Source organism: Pollachius pollachius (assembly GCF_949987615.1).
Source record: "Pollachius pollachius genome assembly, chromosome: 7".
Taxonomy (NCBI): Eukaryota; Metazoa; Chordata; class Actinopteri; order Gadiformes; family Gadidae; genus Pollachius; species Pollachius pollachius.
In genome coordinates this window covers 16,150,215-16,170,911 of record NC_136940.1, presented here as the reverse complement: position 1 = coordinate 16,170,911, position 20,697 = coordinate 16,150,215, and the positions used below count along the sequence as shown (strand labels likewise).

Here is a 20,697-nt window from a genome sequence, read left to right as displayed (position 1 = left end):
TATTGTTTGAGAAGCAGTTGCCCCTCCCTGCTCAGAGGCCACTGCAGCAAGCTCTTATCATAGTGGACCTTCAAAATTATTTTCTTTATTTATCAAACCATGAGAAAAAAAACAAGTTGTCAATAAACAGTTTTACGCTACCTTATAGTATTCTTTTTATAGAATATTCAGATTTGTGCACCTTTATCTTAGTGAGTTCACTTTGATACACATGAAATACTGATAATGACTTTTTAATTAATATTGAGATAGGAAATATTTAATATTGTCAATGTAGAATAATATCATCAATATCATATCAGAAACAATAAAGGCGAGTTTTAATGGTCAGGTGGAGGTTGGGCAGCTGGAATAAGGAGGGATAGGACAACTCATGAAACGTAACAAAAAAGATTCTTAAATAAAAAAAAATAATACTTCCAAATCCATGAAAACAGAAAAACACTTAGAATTTGGGAAACCACAAGGAACAAGAGACATGACAAAAAACAAAGAACCGACGAGGGAACAAGTGAAGTGAACTGGTATATAAAGGGAGAAACTATCGAATGAGGTGGAAATATTGACAGGGAGGTTCAGGTGAGGGGAATGAAGTAATTGCAGCTGTGAGAGGCAGGATCTGTGAAGTGAGGGAAAAGTCGAAAGACATCTGGTGGACGGGGAGAATAAAACAAGGAACAAAATAAAGAAAGACAGAGCATGACAGTTGAACTATCAAATAAACACGTAGGGCTATTAATTACTGTTCTTGCAGCTCTCTGGGGCAACCAGAGGTGGGGAGAGCCATGTGCGTGGTGTTTTGAGACGACAAAAAAGGAACTGGATTATCCCAGCGCAAAAACTCAGAGAAAATATGGACTACACGGATAGACTATATGTGGCCAAGGTAGGGTTCCATTTGTAATGATGATGTATGAGCTGTTTCTCTAATGCCAGGTTGGAAAAAGAGTTGTATTAAAGTCCAAATAGGTAAGATTGAGCCTCTCAAGACTAGATTACTGTCCAATTGTTGTTGTTTTTATTTTTATTAATGATCCACCTAGATCTTCCTGTTTTGACATTGCTATTGGCTATTGCTCACTTTCTACTTGCTTTGGGTTCTTTTTTTTTCAAACAGAATTGGATAACAAAGAATTGTTATCCAATTCTGTTGTCACCAAAGTGACATGTGTGCCTGATCTCCAGATAAAGTCAGACATGGATCGCACCATGTACTACACTCTGTTTGGACACGGGGCCAGCGAGGAGCCCTATAATCTGTTTGTTGTGGAAGAGACCACCGGGCAGGTCCGCATCTTTGATGTTCTCGACAGAGAGGAAAGGGCTTCTTACATTGTGAGTGCAATCCGATTATCTTAATGAATAATGTATGATCATTATATATGACATGATTAAAGGGTTTAAAGGCTGGTTCAAGTCTTCGGTTTTCACATATACTTTCTAAATCTCAAATTAATTGGTGCTGCAGTGCTGCCCATCTAGTGCTGTGATCAAAACAAAGAAAACGCTAAAACTCATTTCCCATATGTTTTTGCTTGGAAATATAGCAGGCATTTAGTTTCTCTGAGAATAGATTGTCTTCTGTGCGACAGCTCACTGGAGTGGCCCGATTCCGCAACGGGACAGTGGCCGAGAGGATCGAGCTGATGATTGAGGTGGAGGATGAGAACGACAACCCACCTGTTTTTGTGTCAGTGCCTGCAGCTAGAGTCATTGAGTCGAGCCCAGCAGGTAGGGCCCTTACATGTGTACCATTCAGTCCATTACATGTCGATATATAAATATATGTATATTTATAGCGTGTGTATTTCTTCTGTTCAATGATATCAATGAGCTGTTAAATAGGTTGGAGAGCGTAGGCATTGTGAAAAACCCCAACCATGGCTGTTTCCTGACCATTCAATTCTAAAACTAAAGTCATACACACACACACATACACACAAACACACACACACACACATACACACACACACACACTTACACACACACAGACTTCGGCATCATCTCACCGGCAGATATTTCAGGCACACCTTTGTATATTTAATCAAAAGCTAGGTTCAGTCAGAGCACATTGATTTTCACTCCAAAACGTGTTGCTGCATGTTGTTGATGTGTAGGTGGTAGAGGTTTTCTAAATCATCATTTTTATTTCCTGCTTCCTTGCAGTAACACTGGTTTATTCAAAGCATAGCACAGCTTCCGTTTTGTTGTGAGCTTTGTTTACAGGTGTTATAAGGTGTAATTACATTCTGAATTTGAATTTTGAGTAAGAGTGTATTTCATATCCGCACATCATTTTGTATAGAGAAGCCCTTATCTGTAAATTATAGTGCATTTGCTTAAAGTTCTAATAATTCAGTTTGGCTGCAGGTTTTAAAACCTTGACTTGCATTACTGTAAGGCAAAATATTTCCATTTGTTCAAACAGGCACTCTGGTGGCCCAGCTGAACGCAACAGATGCTGACAAGATCAACACGCTCCACTCAAAGATCGCCTACAGCATTATGAAGCAAGAGCCCAAAGACAGCTCTAACCATTTCTACATAGAAAGAGGCACAGGATTAATCTATGTCACAGATGCAACCTTAGACAGAGAGGTAGGCCTAAATTCCTCAAACTTTTCAAAGGCCCTATAAAGTCAGAAGGCCTTTTTCTAACTTCTTTCATGAGGCATCTCCATGAACTGAATGTTAGGGCAGGAAAAAGTGGGAGGGTTGGTACGGTAGCAAGGGTAGAGCCAGCTATCACTTGCCCTGCTGTGGTTTACAGTTTACCATAGGGCAAAGCTAATGAATAAAAAACATTGTCAGCTAACGCTGGTGAAGGCAATTTGCGGTTAATACATAATATATCTATAATGTGCTATCCATTGGCGTCCCTAGGCTGTTTTATTTGGGGCTAAAGCCCCGGATATTATTTAATTAGACCCGAATATAATTTTTTAAAAAAAGAAAAAAATAATAATGGTATATTTACTGGTAACTATGGAATGCATTTATTAAATTCAGTCTAGAAAGGATGAAATGATTCTGATGGTAGTTAGTTATTTTGAAAGAAACATTGGGATTCCAGGGACATCTCAAAATAAAGTAGCCTATTCCTTCTAGATAGTCCTTCTGGCAAGAGAATAAACTGTTTAAAAACATTACCAGACTGTTTACCACCTCAAGTGAATTAACCTATCCTATCCCCAGTCAGATCCATATATATATATATATATATATATATATATATATATATATATATATATATATATATATATATATATATATATAACTTGAATGGAACTTTAGATGTTTGGGGATAAGCAGCACAGCAGTCAGGTAGCTATTTAAAGCTATAATAAACTGTGTATTTTGTTTATATAGGTAAAGCATTATGAAAATGTTGCATGCACAATAAAGAAAAAAAATACAAAATATTTGCCGCACGCTATGCACACATTTTCATTTTCCCTGTGGGCTAAGCCCCGGATGTTTATGAAACCTAGAAACGCCCCTGGTACTATCATCAAGTCATTCAACTTAAGGTAACCAATTAAATCCACCTTTTCATTTTGTGTTGGCCCCTTTAAGACATGAAATGGCATTGAGAGTGAATCATGATCAACATAACATGACACATTTCCAAATAAAACCGAACATTAGTGTGTGACCACACGCAGGATGAAGAATGTTGCCAATGTTCACTACATTTCAAAAATTAGTTTTACTTTTAATATGCAAGTCTGGGTTCAAGCAACACATGTGGCAGTTGGATATTGACCTATATGACACCAAAAAGGTCCTTCAATTCAATGTTTTTTTTTTCCTGTTATATATTTTTGTGTGCAGCGAGTGAGTTTCTATTCGTTGACCATCGAGGGAGCCGACATGGACGGAGCGCCGGGGGGGAATACCGCCACTGCCACGGTCAATATCGAAGTGACAGACATCAACGACAACATACCAACCTTAGAGAAAGATGAGGTTCAACCGCTTTTCTTATCTCTAGATTCATTAGATAAAAGGGATTGGGAGTTAGGATTTAGTGTAAAAGGAATGAATGTTGGTGCACCCAAATGTGCTTTCAAATTTAATTATTTTGCTAAAAAGGGTGCTAAATAAATTAGTTAAGAGTCAAATGTTTATTCAATTCTCTTTAAAGATTTTCTTTCCTTTTGTTTTGGTGTCTGCAGTACTCGTGCAGCATTGTGGAAAACGTAGCCCACATAGAGGTTATCAGACTGAAAGCGCTGGACCTTGATGAGGAAAACACAGAAAACTGGCTTGCTGTTTTTGATATTATCACTGGAAATGATGACAACATTTTTAGCATTAAAACTGATCCTGTAACCAACGAAGGAATACTCCGGCTGGAAAAGGTAGTTATGCGCCTTTGAAAATGTGCAGAACATACATTATAGTACTGTGCTAAATGCTTACAAACCGAACCCTATACGTGATATACTATGTTACTGGGTCACATAGTTATCCAATTGAAAGCCAACTTGATCAACCAATGAAACAATTGAACACACCATTGGCCAACAAGTGGCCTATCGAATAGATATATGTTATGCATATTTTGCTACCATGTTGAAAGCATACATGCATTGATGTTGAACAAACTTTCAAGTAAAATTACTATACTAAAGTACTAAAAATTCAGATATATCTTTTACTTATAATATATTGTGTATATATTCCCACCCGTTTCAAACATAACTGTATAATAGCTTAATATTAACAGTGCAACCCCGGCCATCCTGTTTATATCATTGGGAAGATGAGCTATATGATTTGCATTACAAAATATTTATATTTTGTGTGTTTAAATGTGTGCAGTCAGTGATAACGTTTTTGGTATGGCCTTGCTTTGGTTACAGATTTTACAGTATTTATCAGATTGCTACATTGAAGACCAATACATAGCCTTCGTGTTTCTTTCTGCTTCTCCAGCCCGTTGATTTTGAAGAGACTCCTGACATTAAGCTTGGTGTGGTTGTGTCCAACAAGGCTTCACCTGTTGTTGGTTTGGGCGGCGCTGCAGAAGGGGGCCTGGGACTAGGAGTAGGTGGAGGACTGGAAGGAGAAGGTGGAGGAGGAGTGGGAGGAGCTGGAGAAGGAGGGGGTGAAGGAGAAGGAGAAGGACTAGGAGTAGGAGGAAGAGGGTCAGGTGTAGGGGTTGGCAATGTTGCAGGGGGAAAGGGTGACGGAGAAGGATGGGCAGACGGTGCTGTAGCAGCAAGTGGAGTCGGGGTTGGGGCTGGTGCATCCATTGGAACTATCACACCAGTAAAAAAGAATAAGCCAAATGTTAAAAGTTACCCAGTGAACATAGTAGTGGAAAATAAGCCAGAGGGGGCAGCCTTCACACCCAAAGTAAAGTCTCTGCAAGTCTCAGAGAACCCAGACTCAGATATATTGGCAGAAGTAATCGGCATCTACTCAGCTACTGATGAAGATTCGCGAAAGCCTGCAGAGAATGTCCAGTGAGTTGAACTGATTCCTTGGTGATCTATTTGGGCTATCACAGTAGGAGACAACTTTAGCTTGGATGGCATAAACTATTTGTTAGACACTGATTTACAGTAGATATATTAATTTGCAATTAAGAATTACGAGTTGAAGGTGATTTGTTTTATTATTATTTATTTATATTATTACAGGTATTAAGGAAAAAATATATATTTTTAAATGCTTCCTTTAAATACCACAGATATGCCAAAGGTGAGGACAAGGACAACTGGCTGACTGTCGACCCTGTAACAGCAGAGATTCGACTTAATAAGGTCCCAGACAGAGAGTCCCCATTCTTGAACAATGGAACGTACTATGCTACAATACTTTGCTTGTCACATGGTAAGTTGACATGAAAGAATGTTAAGAATGTGAAAAATGGAAAATATAGATTGTACCAACCCTTTGCCACTCACAAATGGTTCATCATGGTAAATAATATCTTATGAAAGGGCCTCTTAGTGGATGGGCTTCAGATTCCACCTCTTTGCATACATTACATCAGTAAGTGGTATACAATAGGGCGATCAGGGCTTTTTATACAATTTACTTCAACTGTTGATCATCAAACATCTCCCTGTTCTTACTTGTCTGATTCTGAGTGGTATTGGTGAAATTATTAAAAGAGTTCCACCTTTATTATTACACCTTTGTGAGTTAAAGGTGAGGCTACGTAGTATATGCTCAATTGTCTTTGCCATTGATTATTTTCTATGGTTCCAAAGGCATTGGCTCTGGCACTAATCAGAAGGTACACACTGCCATTCATTTGCTTAAATTCCAACTTGGATGTAATCCACTAGGCCTGAGAACTTGAGAGTAGAATGACCTTTGGCTGCTTGGCACCTTTACCCATTGTAGTTGATTTGTGGTCCTTCATGGTCTAGTATAATATGTACCTGTACTTCCACTGTCAATAAAGGCTTATGTATTCACAACCTTGTTTACATTTCACCAGCCTCAGTAGCTCCGCGACTTTTAAGATAATTGCACTGGACAAGCATCTTGGCAGTTGTGACAGTTATTGCTCACGTTTACTTATAAGGCATCGAAAATGGAGCCCTTTTCTTTTGAGGAGTTCAACAATCTGTGCTTCAACTTCTTCAGACAGCAACCTGTTTCGCATTTGTCACAAAACTTGAAAGAAAGCTTTGAGGCCATGTTCCTCGGATTGGCTTTATTCTCCGACTCTAATATGATACATGTTTTCCGTTGTGGGACATAAATTTGTATCCTCTCCATGAGATAACAAAGTTGTTTACCAAGCACAGATACTTGGTGAGGTCATTACATTTGAGGATTGGATGACGAACAAAAACACACAGACCATTAATGCTGACTTTAAGGGCTGTGTATTAACAAACGATTGTTGTCATTCATCTTTTTGCTTTTTACCTATAGGTGTTCCCTCCATGACAGCCACAGGGACCATAGCAATTCGTGTGGCAGATGCCAACGACAATTGCCCCACATTGACCAACAACCTGGAAGACATCTGCTCCAACACTCAGGTGGTCATAGTTACAGCAACGGACAACGATGCAGAGCCCAACGGTGCCCCATTTCTTTTCAGCATTGTACCTATTGAAACCACAGGATTATGGGGTCTTGAGCCGCGCAGTGGTAGGAACCCTCCATTTAAAATATGCTTTAGACTAAATCAATTATAGTTTTAATTGAATAAGCATGAATTACCTTAAAGGATTTGGAAGGCTTGCTAAAACTCCATTTTAATTGTTGATCTTTTCTGTGTCAAAATGAAAATCAGCACATCAACTCAACCCCTTTCAGGGTGTATGTTTTTTTCGAACAGAAATAAGCAGATACAACCTGTCCTGGATAGGTAGTTTTATGCAATAGAGCCCACAAACAAATGCAGATGTTTTGACCATGTGTTTACACACCACTGCCCATGCTCACAGACTTAGATCTAGATAACACACAGTTTGAATTCTGATTGAAGATTAGGGGTAGGGGGAAAAAATATGCAGAGCCCAGGTAAGACACACAATAATTATCTTCTATGAATTTCCAACTTCCAAAAATCCCAAAAACTTATTTTTGGGGATTTAAAATAAAGAAAAAAGAAAAATTAAAATAAAGAAAATATATATTTTTATTTGTACACGACTCTGCTTTCGACACAGTGTAGATGCCCACCTGTATACTGAATCGAGTATCGACTTTTAGTAAGAAATTGTTTTGAATTAAGAATCTAATTTTGAGATATACACATACAATATAGATGTACAAGATATACACCTAGCATTTCAAAATCACATGCATACATGTATTATCTAGACTGTTCAAGCAATCGATTTGCTGTGTCCGTATGTCTGAGCATGCACAGTGAAATGTAAACACAGAACCAACACTTTTGGATTATTCTGTTCTTTGGCGCTATTATTAGAAACAACATATAGTCGGGGAAGTATTCTATGCACTTACCTGTGTTAGGCAAAACTAATATACAGCCATAAAGAGCTGCTAAACACTTGTTTGAATAGAATGGATGTCAATGCCTCACTTACTGCCCAATTTCAGAATGTGTGTACACTACGAGAGAGGGGATGAGGTGGAACAAATCATGGCTGATTAGCAGCTCGACATAGACAACGTCAACAATGAACCAGGGGTCTTAAAAGAGCGGCCAATCCTCTAAGCCATTATGGCTGGTCGGACTACATGATTCTTAGATATTCCACGATTTAACCTGTCACACTATGTGATCACAGAGCCAGGAAATCGGGCCTTATCTCGTCGGAAGACTGGCCACACTACAAGATTCGAGGGTGCGATGCTCTAGAATCTTTACGCCCTTTCCACACTAACCCGGGTAAATATAAAAACGCACATTCGCCATGAAAATGATCTCTGTCCACACTATCGTTTTCATATAGTTTACGGAATGTTTTGCATCCACGTTCCACACTGAAATGATTTTGATAACAGTCGTTGTCATGGTTACATGACTCCCGCCACGCCTCTCTGTTTATATTACAGGCGCGTGATCAGCTGTGATAGTTGCAGTTGATCAGCTGGCTAGTCATTTTCACTCACAAGCAAAAATACGTCTCAAGTCAAAAGTACAAAGGCAAGTTTTCTTTGTATCGTTCACGATACATGCAGCCGTAACGCAACAACAAAACACTATTCACAGTGTCAATAACAATGGATCCCAAGTTCCTATAGTAGGCATTATGATGGTGGTCCTCTGCGTAGTGCAGTGAAGTCTAGTTAGTAGATACGCGGCTCAGTTAGAAATACGGCTATACCAGCCTAAACACGCCCGATCTCGTCTGATCTCGGAAGCTAAGCAGAGTCGGGCCTGGTTAGTACTTGGATGGGAGACCGCCTGGGAATACTAAGTGGTGTCGGGTGGTGGCCAATAGGTGGCACTCTTCCCTCTGGCCTCTTCGCTCATCAATCCCAATGCCCCAGTGCAGTGACGGGGGTGCTGTGGAAGGTGCCGTTCTTCGGAGGAAATATAAAACCGAGGTCTTGACTCACTGTGGTCATAAAAGATCCCAGGACACTTATCGCAAAGAGTAGGGGTTTCCCTGGTGTCCTGGCCCAACCAGGCCAATTCAATCTGGCCCCCCTAATAATTCTCCTGTACAATTAATGAGTCTGCTGACTCATTAATTCTCTCACTCTCCACCTCAAGCTGGTGTGTGGTGAGTGTTCTGGCGCAGATTGGCCGGCGTGCATCACCCAAGTGGGTGCTACACACTGGTGGTGGTGAGTTAGGTCGCCCCCTTTCACTGTAAGTGTCTTTTGCTCATTGAAAAGCGCTATATGAAATAAATAAATATAATGAATTATTATTAATAGAGATGCGTGGAGGAGCTGTAATGTCATCCCGATTTTGAGTGTTCCGCGTCCCAACAAAAGCCTGTCAGCTCGCTAAAATGTCCAACCACTATGAAATGTCCCCTGTTGTCAGCGAACTTAGCCAATGAACTAAAAGCCACATAGAAAGAATAAAGCATCCAGCATATGATTTCAACAATGTGTGAAAACATACGCAGCAGGGATGATCGCACAGTGGAATGCTTATGGAAAACGGACGAGCGCTGGGCAGAGATTTCAGAAGCAGGGAGATTATAGAAAAATATAATGTCAAATTTGTCAGTTTGCCGTTTGTCTAGTCAATATGTTAACCTACTTATTATTTATTTATTTATTTCAACTGCGACCCGCCCGCAATTCCTCCAATTATTAATTTCTTTCACGCAATCCAGCCAACCCGTGGATTATTCATGGTGTCCGCCAACCGCGCATCTCTACTAGTCTTTACTTTACTAGTTAGTTCTTTACTAGTTAGTAAACACTGCCTGTGGGATTCTCGCGGGATTCCCTCCAGGTCAACAATGGATACGTCATTCGATACCCCCAACTTTCTGGCATGCCAAACTTTTGTCGTGGCGTTTTCGAACGTCGCAGACGAAAAAAATGCAGATCGCAAGCATGTCACATTACAAGACCTTGTCTCGTCGCCGACTTTTCAAAATCGTGCATGACTCGCAAATTTGTTTGCGACGAACAAATCGGGGCAAAATCAGTCTGAAATCGTGTAGTCTGAACCAGCCATTAAGGGGAAACATTACACTCAGCTACTTAATTATTTAAATAATCCCAAAATATTGGTTAACTGGTTAATTTAATTGTTGTTTATTGATTTATTGACGCATCACATGTCTTTTCATGATTTTAATGTTTAATCATGTTGCAAAATTTCTGTTTTGGCATTTTGCCAACATCGACCCAAGAAGCTTTTCTCTTATCACAGATACTAGCGCTACCCTGACGCCCTCTGAATCCCTCTGGCCCGGCCGCTACACTGTAGGGCTCATGATCCGTGACAAGCAGGGGATGTCATGCCCCAATACCCAACTCCTGGATCTGAATGTGTGTTCTTGTGTTGAGGAAAAACTATGTGTTGGTGGAAGAGCTGCCATCAGAGCTAAACCTTCATCGTTTAAGTTTGGGCCATCCGGAATAATGGTCCTGTTCCTTGGAGTTCTGCTTCTACTTTGTGAGTATAGCAGTCACATAAAATCAATGGCAATGAAAAGAAAATTACTAGAGTTGAGACGAGATGGTGGAAGCTGGAAAAAAATATTGAAGTGTAACCTATAAAACTCATACAGCTCAGTCCAATATAAGAGACCTTTCCCCAAACGCCAATGAATGCTAAATGTTTCCGCAAAACAGAGCATGCTGGTGAAGAACAAAGGTGTATTATAGTGTTTCTCTATTTTCTCGCTAATACTGACTTCCCAGACAGCTAACCCAATTGAACTCCATTACAATTAACCTAAAGTAGGTTTAGATGTTTGGTTGCGTTCACGCCCGGTTGCACCTTGCCGCACATGTAGAGGACTTAATTTGGTTTACTGTTGTCCAGGTTAATAACTTGACAATGCCGCTGGCTGAAAGATTTGGGCCATACTGTGTGTGTGTGTGTGTGTGTGTGTATGTGTGTGTGTGTGTGTGTGTGTGTGTGTGTGTGTGTGTGTGTGTGTGTGTGTGTGTGTGTGTGTGTGTCTGTGTGTCTGCGGGAATCCTGCAAACAACACCAACATTTGTGCAGAGTTATTTCTGCCAATGAAGTAGAAAATGCTGGACAGATAAAAATCTACATTAAATCTAAATCTAAAACATACATAAGCAGGAATCAGAACCCAGAAATCAAAGTTTGGCCGAACCCTTAAAGTCATCAACCTGCTCGACTGAGGTGGGAGGCCCTCCCAATTCTGGCTGGTCTAGAGTGCATTGGCTCCTGGCCACACACTGTGAACTCGGGCTCCTCCCACAGTCTACTTCCACTATTTCCAATCGCTCTTCACTTCATCCCCATCCTATTCACCTATTAATAGGGAAGCAACACACCCGCAAACACCTCTCCTACTTCCCATGGTACCTCACCCCATAGGCTCCTAGCTGTCCTCTTGGTCCAACAAAACACTATGCCCCCCTGCGACATAGACCACGTCCATAAATGTCATGTTATTTTAGTAGATTCAGAAAGTGAGATGAATACGTATCGGCAACATGGTTCTCCTATATATTTCTTAAATTATACCTCAGATTTGAAAATATATTGCATTTAAAGAGGAACTAGCGCTGGCATTTTTTGCTCACTCTGCAGTACATTGTTTTTGGTTATGTAGTATTTACTAAGGTTTTTCTATGTTTGGTGGCCATTTTGTTGCAGTTGTAGGTGTGACACTGATCACCTGTTTGTGTGGTGTGCCGGCGACCTTCACTGAACTTCCTTATGAAACCAGAGAACATCTGATTGCCTACCATACAGAGGGCCAAGGAGAGGACAAGGTCAATACCTGTGAACTATTGAGACTTTTTCTTTTCCTTTTTTTTTCAAGTCAAAATGCTGTTTATCATCTGCATTATTTTTTTAAGTTAACAATAACTACATTTCAGAAAATGGAATCATTTTCTTTGTTTGTTTCTGTACTGTCGGTTGTACAGAAACAACATAACTAGATGGTCATGTGACCAGAGATAAACATTTCAAGTCTTAGATTTGATTCACTCAAATAAGTATTTTTAACAACATTATTAGCCAGATGAGTTTATCGAAGTAAACAGTGGTTTTATCTATTTTCTTTTTAACAAATCTTTCTTGTCTTGACTTACAGGCCGTCCCTCCATTGAGCTCTCTGAGCCTAAAAACAGATGCCAGGCCTTTTGCCCACATGGCCAGAAACTATACATCCAATATAACGTTGAATACGACAACTCTCAACTACCAACTGGCCAATAGCATGAAATCTGTTCATAAGTCAAAGTCTTTAGGCAATTTGAAAATAGACAGAGGTAACGAAGAGACCCATCGGTGGGATATGACTTCATTTACAAAGGAAGATGAGAAGTCCTGCTATGAAGGCATTGCCCTCTCAAATACCTATTTATATGAATACTACTCACAGGTGAGGGATTGCCATAGCCTAGCCACCCATTTTGATAATAGGTAAAAGGGTAAACGTTGGTAAAAATACAGAAACATACCACATGGATTTATACATTATACATAGTAACAGGTATGTATGACAGTGAATGTTATAATCTTAGATTAACATTTTATGGCCGTCTTTTCACAGAGGACTAGCCATTCGGCTGATAGCCATTTTGCAATTGACATGCCGTTGGTCTACGACTATGAAGGAAAAGGCTCTTCAGTTGGCTCTGCAGGCTGCTGTTTCAGCCTCCCGGAATTTGACAATGACCTGAAGTTCCTAGACGACCTGGATTGGAAGTTCAAGACTTTGGCTGGAATGTGCTTACCAGAACCCCTGCATCCTCCAAATCCCCATAAAACTGTTCTCACACACAAAACAGGGCTGCTCAAGGCTGAATCTAGGCAGGTTCAGCATAGGGCAGCTAGGCCTGAAGTCAAAGAGTCAAAAACAGTTAACATAAACAATGACATCATCACCGACAGCAACAGCACTAACTTTACAAAATCGTCCACCGTCAATCCAGGCTACATCAACACATCATCCACTGTCAAGAGCGCCGACCGCAACATCACATCATCCGCTGTCAAACACATCAACAGCAACAGCGCTTACTTCAGACAATCATCCGCCGTTTATCCGTCCTATGCATCGTCCACTCTCAAAAGCACTAATAACACTGCTCCACCACCAGGCCCTCGGGCCGCTGTTAGCATGGCTGTGCTCCCTTCCGCTAATCAGCTAGTCATGGTGCAACAGCAGCCCATCTTCTACTCCACCACTTCGATACCTGTCGCCTGCTTCATTCAACCACAGATCCAGTGCAATGCCCTGCTGGCAAAAGGGCCAGCTGATGGAAGCTTGCCAAGTGTAGCACTATTCAACAGTAACCACCAACACATGGAGTATATCTCAGGCGGAAGACAGGCAGCGGGGGTATTGACTTTGCCCAGAGCAACAGCAAGGAAAACAGATAGACATAAGGTCAGATCTAGCAGCCAAAGACATGAGGACATCAGGCTTGTAGTAGATGTAGATCATGGGTGTCAGTGCATGGCATCTTCCATGTCAATTGCCGGCAACTCAATGTTTGAGTGTTAGATATTGATATTTTATTCTCCTTTACTGTAAAACGTGATCCCCAATCTAAACGATAAAGTAGGTTTGTATAGGTCATCATAAACAACCTATTTGAACGTTCAAGCACTCTATCGACTCATTGAAGAAATAGCAATACGTCACGCATGTCAAAGTTCTGTCTGCCATAACAAAATGGATGACAATCAATATATTCTAAGTGGAAAAAGCAACATTTAAAGATTTCTTTTTTTCTTTGATAATAATTCTAGCGATAAATGTGCATTTTATTTTGATAATCTTCAGCCGTGCAATGTATATTATATTTATCTTGGTAGTTAAGGCAATGTTTCCTATGATTGCGATGGGGATTTATGTAGACGCTGCTGTCCCTGAAACCAGGCAGCTTGGATATTGTTGGAATCATTTTCTTTGCGCCACCTGAGGTCAGTGGTGGACGAAGCACTCAGATCACGTACTTGAGTAAATGTTGAGATACGTAGTGTAAAATATTACTATGTATTACTATATAATATTACTCCAGTAAAAGTGGAAAAAAAATGCTAACAACACTCTAAATACAATGTTTGCTATTTGTGATATCTGATACTGATATCATTTGAAACTAGAAAATGCATTTCCTGCATAAAATGCTGTCTTGCTTCGCCCTGAAGGGTATTATTTTCGCCGGTCTATAATAATGTATAGACCAGCGACGTTCTATACATTATTCCGCTTATTACAAGGCTCCTTATCAAAACGAAACAATATCTTCTCACAGTGTGTCTTTTTACAATTACCATTCATAGTGTTGATCAGTATGTATTCCGATTGAGGCATATATATGATCCTTTTCTATTCCGATTGAGCAGTTCTTCCACTACTAATTCAATCAGATGTGTCCATGTAAACGCGGCTATTGTTTTTAGCGAGGGGCGGGAATGCGCGTTGCGCTCATATGCAATGAAAACAGTCAGCTACAGCAATTTATTGATATTAGAAAATGTAATTTTTACTTTTGAATAATAATAGGATGTATTGAATAATTTAAGTGATATATAGGCCTACACATACAAATCATAAGACAAAACGGGCTACATTTGGCTGAATTATAAAAGGTATAAGTGGTAATATGAAGAGCCGTTTGGGAGCCGAACGGGCCTACTCTTGTTGGTGAGCTGATCCAAATGATCCGCCTCCCTAAAAAGAGCTGAAATTCCCATCGCTAATTGACGTTGTACAGATACGCAAAAAAGTTACTTAAGTACAGTAACGAATTACTTGTACTTCATTACTCTCCACCGCTGCCTGAGCTGCTACGTAATGTGTTCTTTTCGATTTTCTAAAAAGAGGTTGACTTTTCTTATTCTTTCGGATGGACTAGGACAACGTATTTTTGTTGCGCACAACAGAAGTTTATGTTCGCTTTGCTTCCGCAGAAAAATCTATTGCAAATGTTAATTTTATATATACATTTTGTTTAACAGAATAATCAGGACAAGTAATACCACTGTTTGTTTCTCTTTGTTTCGATAATGATGGGACGGACCAGGCTGGCTTTGTGGGCCAAACCGGAAGTTTATTTCTGCTTTGCTTCCGCCATATCAATTTGATATATACATTTTGTGATACAAGATAATCATGACATGACATTGGAAGTGTTAATGAATCAATAAAGTAAAAGGAAGACAAATTTTATTTTCAAAAGACTACTGAAATGATGAACATGGGGCTCGTAGACCTACAGGAAGTGATGCAAAGACACCATTCCCGGGGTTACAGAATGAATAATATTTTATTTAGACTCATCCAATATCAACAGATGAGTGGAAAGCAGAAAGACGTTGGAAAGAAAAATGCAGGCAAGAAGAGAAAAGAACGAAGCAGCCACACATTTACATTTATATTTAGGGCATTTAGCAGACGCTTTCATCCAAAGCGACTTACAATAAGTAAATTTGTCATAAGAGGGTGAAAAACTATATCACTGTCGGTGCAGTAAGGATGTTCATAGCAAAAGCACCAATAATTGCTAGGTTAACCCATTCCCTATATGCAACAAAGATAGCTAGGATAAGATGCTGCATAACAGTACTATAACTAAATTCGAAACACAGTAAGTGCGTACATTAAGTGCCAGGACGTACAACATACAACAAGAAGGAGGGGTGGGACGGGATGGCTATGCAGTCTTCTGGGTGAACAGGTGAGTCTTGAGTCTTTTGCAGTAGCTTGTGAGCGACGCTGCAGTTCTTGTAAATGGCAGTTAATTTCATCTATACGTTATGCCACTTTAATTGTTGTACTTTTATTTGACGAGCACCACTCTTATTTTGTTACTTCCTGTTATCAAAGACGCTAGACTTCCTGCTCCCCAAAAACCACATGCTACAAGTTAAAACTTGTAAAGGGTTATTTTATTGGTTCGCTCTGTGTTTTTTGTGTCATTGTATTTCTCGTGTAAGGACTGTTACCGCGAGGTGTTTGTGTGAGTAAGAAGGGCTGCTAGCAGGCTGAGCTCAAATTGAGTGCCCTTGGAAGCAGAAGGAGGTAGTAGGAGACTAATGGTGTATTCATTGTAAAAAGAGTGGTTTATTTATTTAAAACTTATTTAAAACAGTCATTATTTTTATTTGAACAAGAGCTGCAACTCATAGCGGTTTAAAAACGGTAAAATTCATTGCTTAAGTTTACTAAAAAATTGTTTGTTTAAGTTTAAAATGTGAACATGATTTCTATGGATTATTTACTGAATCTGGTTCTATGGCATTTGTATTTCTGTCCATTTTCATAGTTTTCACGGTGTCAGAAGGCGTTAAAATGCTAGTGGTGAAAGGAGGAGAGAATTAAAGTGACTGGAATTAAAGTGAACACCAGTCGAAGCTCTCTGCATCCTGTGTAATAATTCCAAGTGGGCAGCTACAGTTCTTACATCAGCAGGGAGCTCGTTTCACCATTGCATTGACCACCTTGTATGCATCTTGAATCTGATACGAGCTACAACAGGGAGCCAATGGAGGTCCCGGAAGAGGGGGGTCACATGGGAGAATTTAGGTAGGTTGAACACAAGGCACATTGCAGCATTCTGGATACGCTGCAAAGGTTTAATCGCGCAGGCAGGGAGTCCAGCCAGGAGTGGCTTGCAGTAGTCGAGGCGCGAGATGAGGAGCGCTTGGAACAGGAGATGAGTTGCTTCCCTCGTGAGGAAGGGCCGGATCCTGCGGATGTTGTAGAGGGTAAGTCTGCAGGATCGGGCCAACGCAATGATGTTCGCGGTGCAGCACAACTGATTGTCCAGTACCACACAGAGGTTTCTGGCAGTTGGTGTTGGAGATACAGCGATGTTCTCGACAGTGACCAGTAGGTCCATGTGAGGGAAGTCTTTCCCTGGCATTAGGAGGAGCTCAGTCTTGTTGAGCTTAAGCTTCAGGTGATGGCAGTCGTCCAAGTGCTGACGTCTGCCAGACATTCTGAGATGCGTGTTGCAATCAGGGTGTTGTCAGAGGAGGGGAAAGAGAGGAATTGCTGAGTGTCATCAGCGTAGCAATGATAGGAAAAACCGTGTGATATGATTACAGAGCCGATGGATCTGGTATATTTGGAGAACAGAAAGGGTCCCAGTACAGAGCCTTGAGGGACACCAGTGTCACGAGGGCAGGGTTTAGACAAGGAGCCATTCCACTTGACCTGATAGGTAGGATGATCTGGTGGTTCACGGTGTTGAACGCCTCGGACAGGTCGAGAAGAAGGAGAACCGATGAGAGGGATGAGGCTAGGGCAGCACAGAGTGACTCAGTCACCACAAGGAGAGCTGTCTCACTGGGGTGTGCAGTCTTGAAGCCTGACTGATGAGGGTCAAGCAGATTGTTTTGTGAGAGATAGGAGGACAGTTGGCTAGAGATGGCATGTTCCAGACTTTAAGAAAGGAAAGAAAGAAGAGATTATGTAGTTTTGGATGTCGGCGGTGTCAAGGGTCGGTTACTTGAGGAGTGGCTATATTCTGGCAGTCTTGAAGGACACTGGAACAAGGCATGAAGTGAGAGGGGAGTTGATAAGGGTGGAGGAAAATAGCAGGATGTTGATCGAGACAGCCTAGAGGAGTGAGGAGGGGATTGGGTCAAGGGGGCAGGTGGTGGCGTGGTTAGACGTAACTAGTCTGTTCATCTTCGGAGGAGAGAGGGATAAAGTGGGTAAAACAGGTGGGGTAGGGTGTGGGAGGATGGTGGCAGTGGTAAAAGAGGAGCTTTACTTAGATAGAAACTCCATCAATAGTCAGCAACACGCCTGGTTCAAAGTTATGACCTAGGGCTCAAGGACACTCCCAAGTGTCCTTGTGGTCCAAGGTTCTGTAATAAGTAGGTCCCCTACTAATTAGTAGGTCCCCTACTAATTACAGAACTTCCTGTAGGGATAGATTTATACTATGTAATCTATAAAGTGTAATAAACCTAAATGCCCTGATTCATATAAAAGAGACCAGAGCTCTCTCTCACTCCCAGATCATTTTGTCCCCAAACATACAATAATAGGCCTTTCACACATGAACTCTGGATTAGCTCCAGAACTATCAATACTGCATATATTTAGACGGATCAACAATATCAACAGAAGAGTGGAAAGCAGAAATAGTTTAGAAAGCTTAATACAGGCAAGAAGAGAAAGGAGCAACGCAACTACACTCTGTGCTATTTTTAATTGTAACGGCAATATTTGATTTTTATTCAATATTTTTCAAAATAGATTCAGTATTATTTTATGTGGTGTATTAGTTTTACTTGACATTTGTGTATTTACAATCATTAACATTAATCACATAAAAAAAGTTAACACTAAGGTTCCGTTGAAATTCATTTTCTCAGACCCAGGGGGTACTACAACACCACTTTGGGTATGCCTGAAAGGTAACATCTCCAAACAACTTTCTCCAGAGCTGACTCTGATAGGTCGAAGATTTTATGAAAACAAGCTTACTCCTCCCATAACTGCTGTTATGTAAAGAAGACATTTTGTGGATGAGTAAAGTAAAGCGACCGAGATGCCACAGGGAAGCTTGCCCTGTTTTAACTTGAAATGCATTCCTTTGTAATAGCACTTTCTAATGGTGGATTGTGTATGATCATACAATGAATTACAATTAATAACAAACAAAAAAAGATCAGCATAGGATTAATATTCTCACTGCTATTCTGTACAACTAAACTAAATAAATCAAGAATAGTAACACTTTGTTGTTGGGTATGACTTTTAATGTTTAGAAGAGAAAAATGTTTAGAAATCTATTCATACTAATCTATCGCCTCGCTATTTCTATGTCTATGTCTACCTATTCTTTGCTAAAACCCAACACTCTGACTCCAAACCCAACACAATGAGTTATGTCTGGTGACATGTTGTTTTTGCGTGAGTTAAAAGCTTTGAAAGCGCTGGGGAACTAGCTTTGTATTGTTTGCATTGTAAACGCAGGTTTAAAAATATCTTTCCAAGATTTTTGCAGTGGTCCATCAAAAAAAAAAAGAAGCTGATAAACGTGCTGACCTCTGCAGTAAACTGTGTAACCTATACAAGTATGCACAACTTGTTGGAGCTTGAACTTGAACGCTGGGCTGAGTTAATAAAAGAAGACTGCCTTTCGAAATTTAGACATCCTATACATAATGGTAGTGGTTTTATGAGCTGCGTGAGGCATGTTCCCACGGCATACATTGGGTTCCTCTAGGGTTTCCCACATCACTTTACAGTTTAGGCGGCCGCCTAAGCAACACACGCCTTCCGCCTTAACTACAATGTCAAAAATATTGAATTGTAAATATTATACAAAACTATCAAATAATCTAAACTTCATTCACTCTCTGTGTATAGATCAGGCTGCAGGGCAAAAGTCTGATAGCCTGCATGAAAATAAGCATTAACGGTCCACCTTTAAAAGAGTTCATCCAGGCATCTGTCTTCAAGGCAAATACATAAAATACATCATAATAACAGATAAATAATAGATGATTTCTAAACTATGATTTGCACATACTTCTTAATAAGCACTCCCGTTTTTTGTTGTTGGCATATCATTTTGAATCATGCAGATGATCGAAAGAGCCAAACCTTCAAGTGTCACGGCCCGAGGCCATCGCGTTGCACCTGTTACACCAGGGACACACCTTCTCGAAGCATGCAGGGGAGTTCCACGGAACGATGAAGGGAGTGGTGGGAAGGGGGGGATGGGGGATTGAACTGGGGTGGGTGAATACCTTAGGGGGCTGTACGGTAGTAGTGGTTGTAGCCTCTCAAAGGAGGAGGCCAAGGTTGACATAGGCGTGTCTTAACTTAAGGTGACATTTATTTAAGGCTTTAGACGCCACTCTTTGTGCTATTGATCACCCATCCCCCAGAACACAAAAACAGGATTCTGCAGAGCCGCTGCACCTAAAAGCAGCAGAGAGAAGGACTGGTGTGGTGGATGTTAAGGTGTTCTGCACAGGATGATGGTGAGGGTGTTTGGCTTGCTGCTTCTGTTATTCCTAGCCGTGGTAAGTTCACACACACGCACAAACAAGCACACAGATGCAGACATGCACGCCCACACGGACAGGCATGTGCACACACACACACACACACGCACAGACTTAAAAGTCTTAACATGGAATGAAGCCAGTGAAAGAGCAAATGTTGTGTATTGTCAATGGTGTTAAAGGATAATGGTAGAGATTAGGGATTGCATGGGTGTTAGAGTTACGTACAAAGTTTCAATTGTCATGATGTTATTGTGTTAAGAAAATGATTACTAGTAAATGTGTTTGTGATTTAATTTTAAAAATATATATTTTGTACGAACAGGCAAAAAAAAAGGCAATTCCACTAGATGACAGAACAGGACTTTTTGTCTGCATTGAAAAAAAAACAAGCATTTTTCCTGATACTGCTTCAGTTGTTGTTGAAGTAACTAGTTGAACCATCATAGATTTACATATTATAATGTCACAGACTTCTAGTCTCACATTAAAGGGTAAAGGTATAACCCCACTGATGAATTCCCGACTGGGAAAACAGTATTTTCCCAGTCAGCTAATAACCTTTGTATACGAGTTGTCTTTATCAAACTTATCTAAACCCAAAAACAAAGACCAAAGTTAACTCCTTGATT

General features: G+C 40.4%; 1 protein-coding gene across 1 annotated transcript; it reads left to right on the top strand.

Moving 5' to 3' along the window:
• Positions 1–853: 853 nt before the first annotated feature.
• On the top strand, positions 854–20,039 carry LOC307078285 (desmoglein-2-like protein; the record flags this gene model as incomplete). Its single annotated transcript, XM_079740028.1, has 13 exons — positions 854–886; positions 1,186–1,335; positions 1,593–1,731; positions 2,429–2,598; positions 3,835–3,969; positions 4,179–4,364; positions 4,942–5,077; positions 5,315–5,474; positions 5,702–5,844; positions 6,904–7,125; positions 11,723–11,841; positions 12,630–12,805; positions 19,946–20,039. 13 exons carry the CDS (start codon positions 854–856, stop codon positions 20,037–20,039), a joined length of 1,863 nt encoding a protein of 620 aa, XP_079596154.1.
• Between the last annotated feature and the right edge of the window lie 658 nt (positions 20,040–20,697).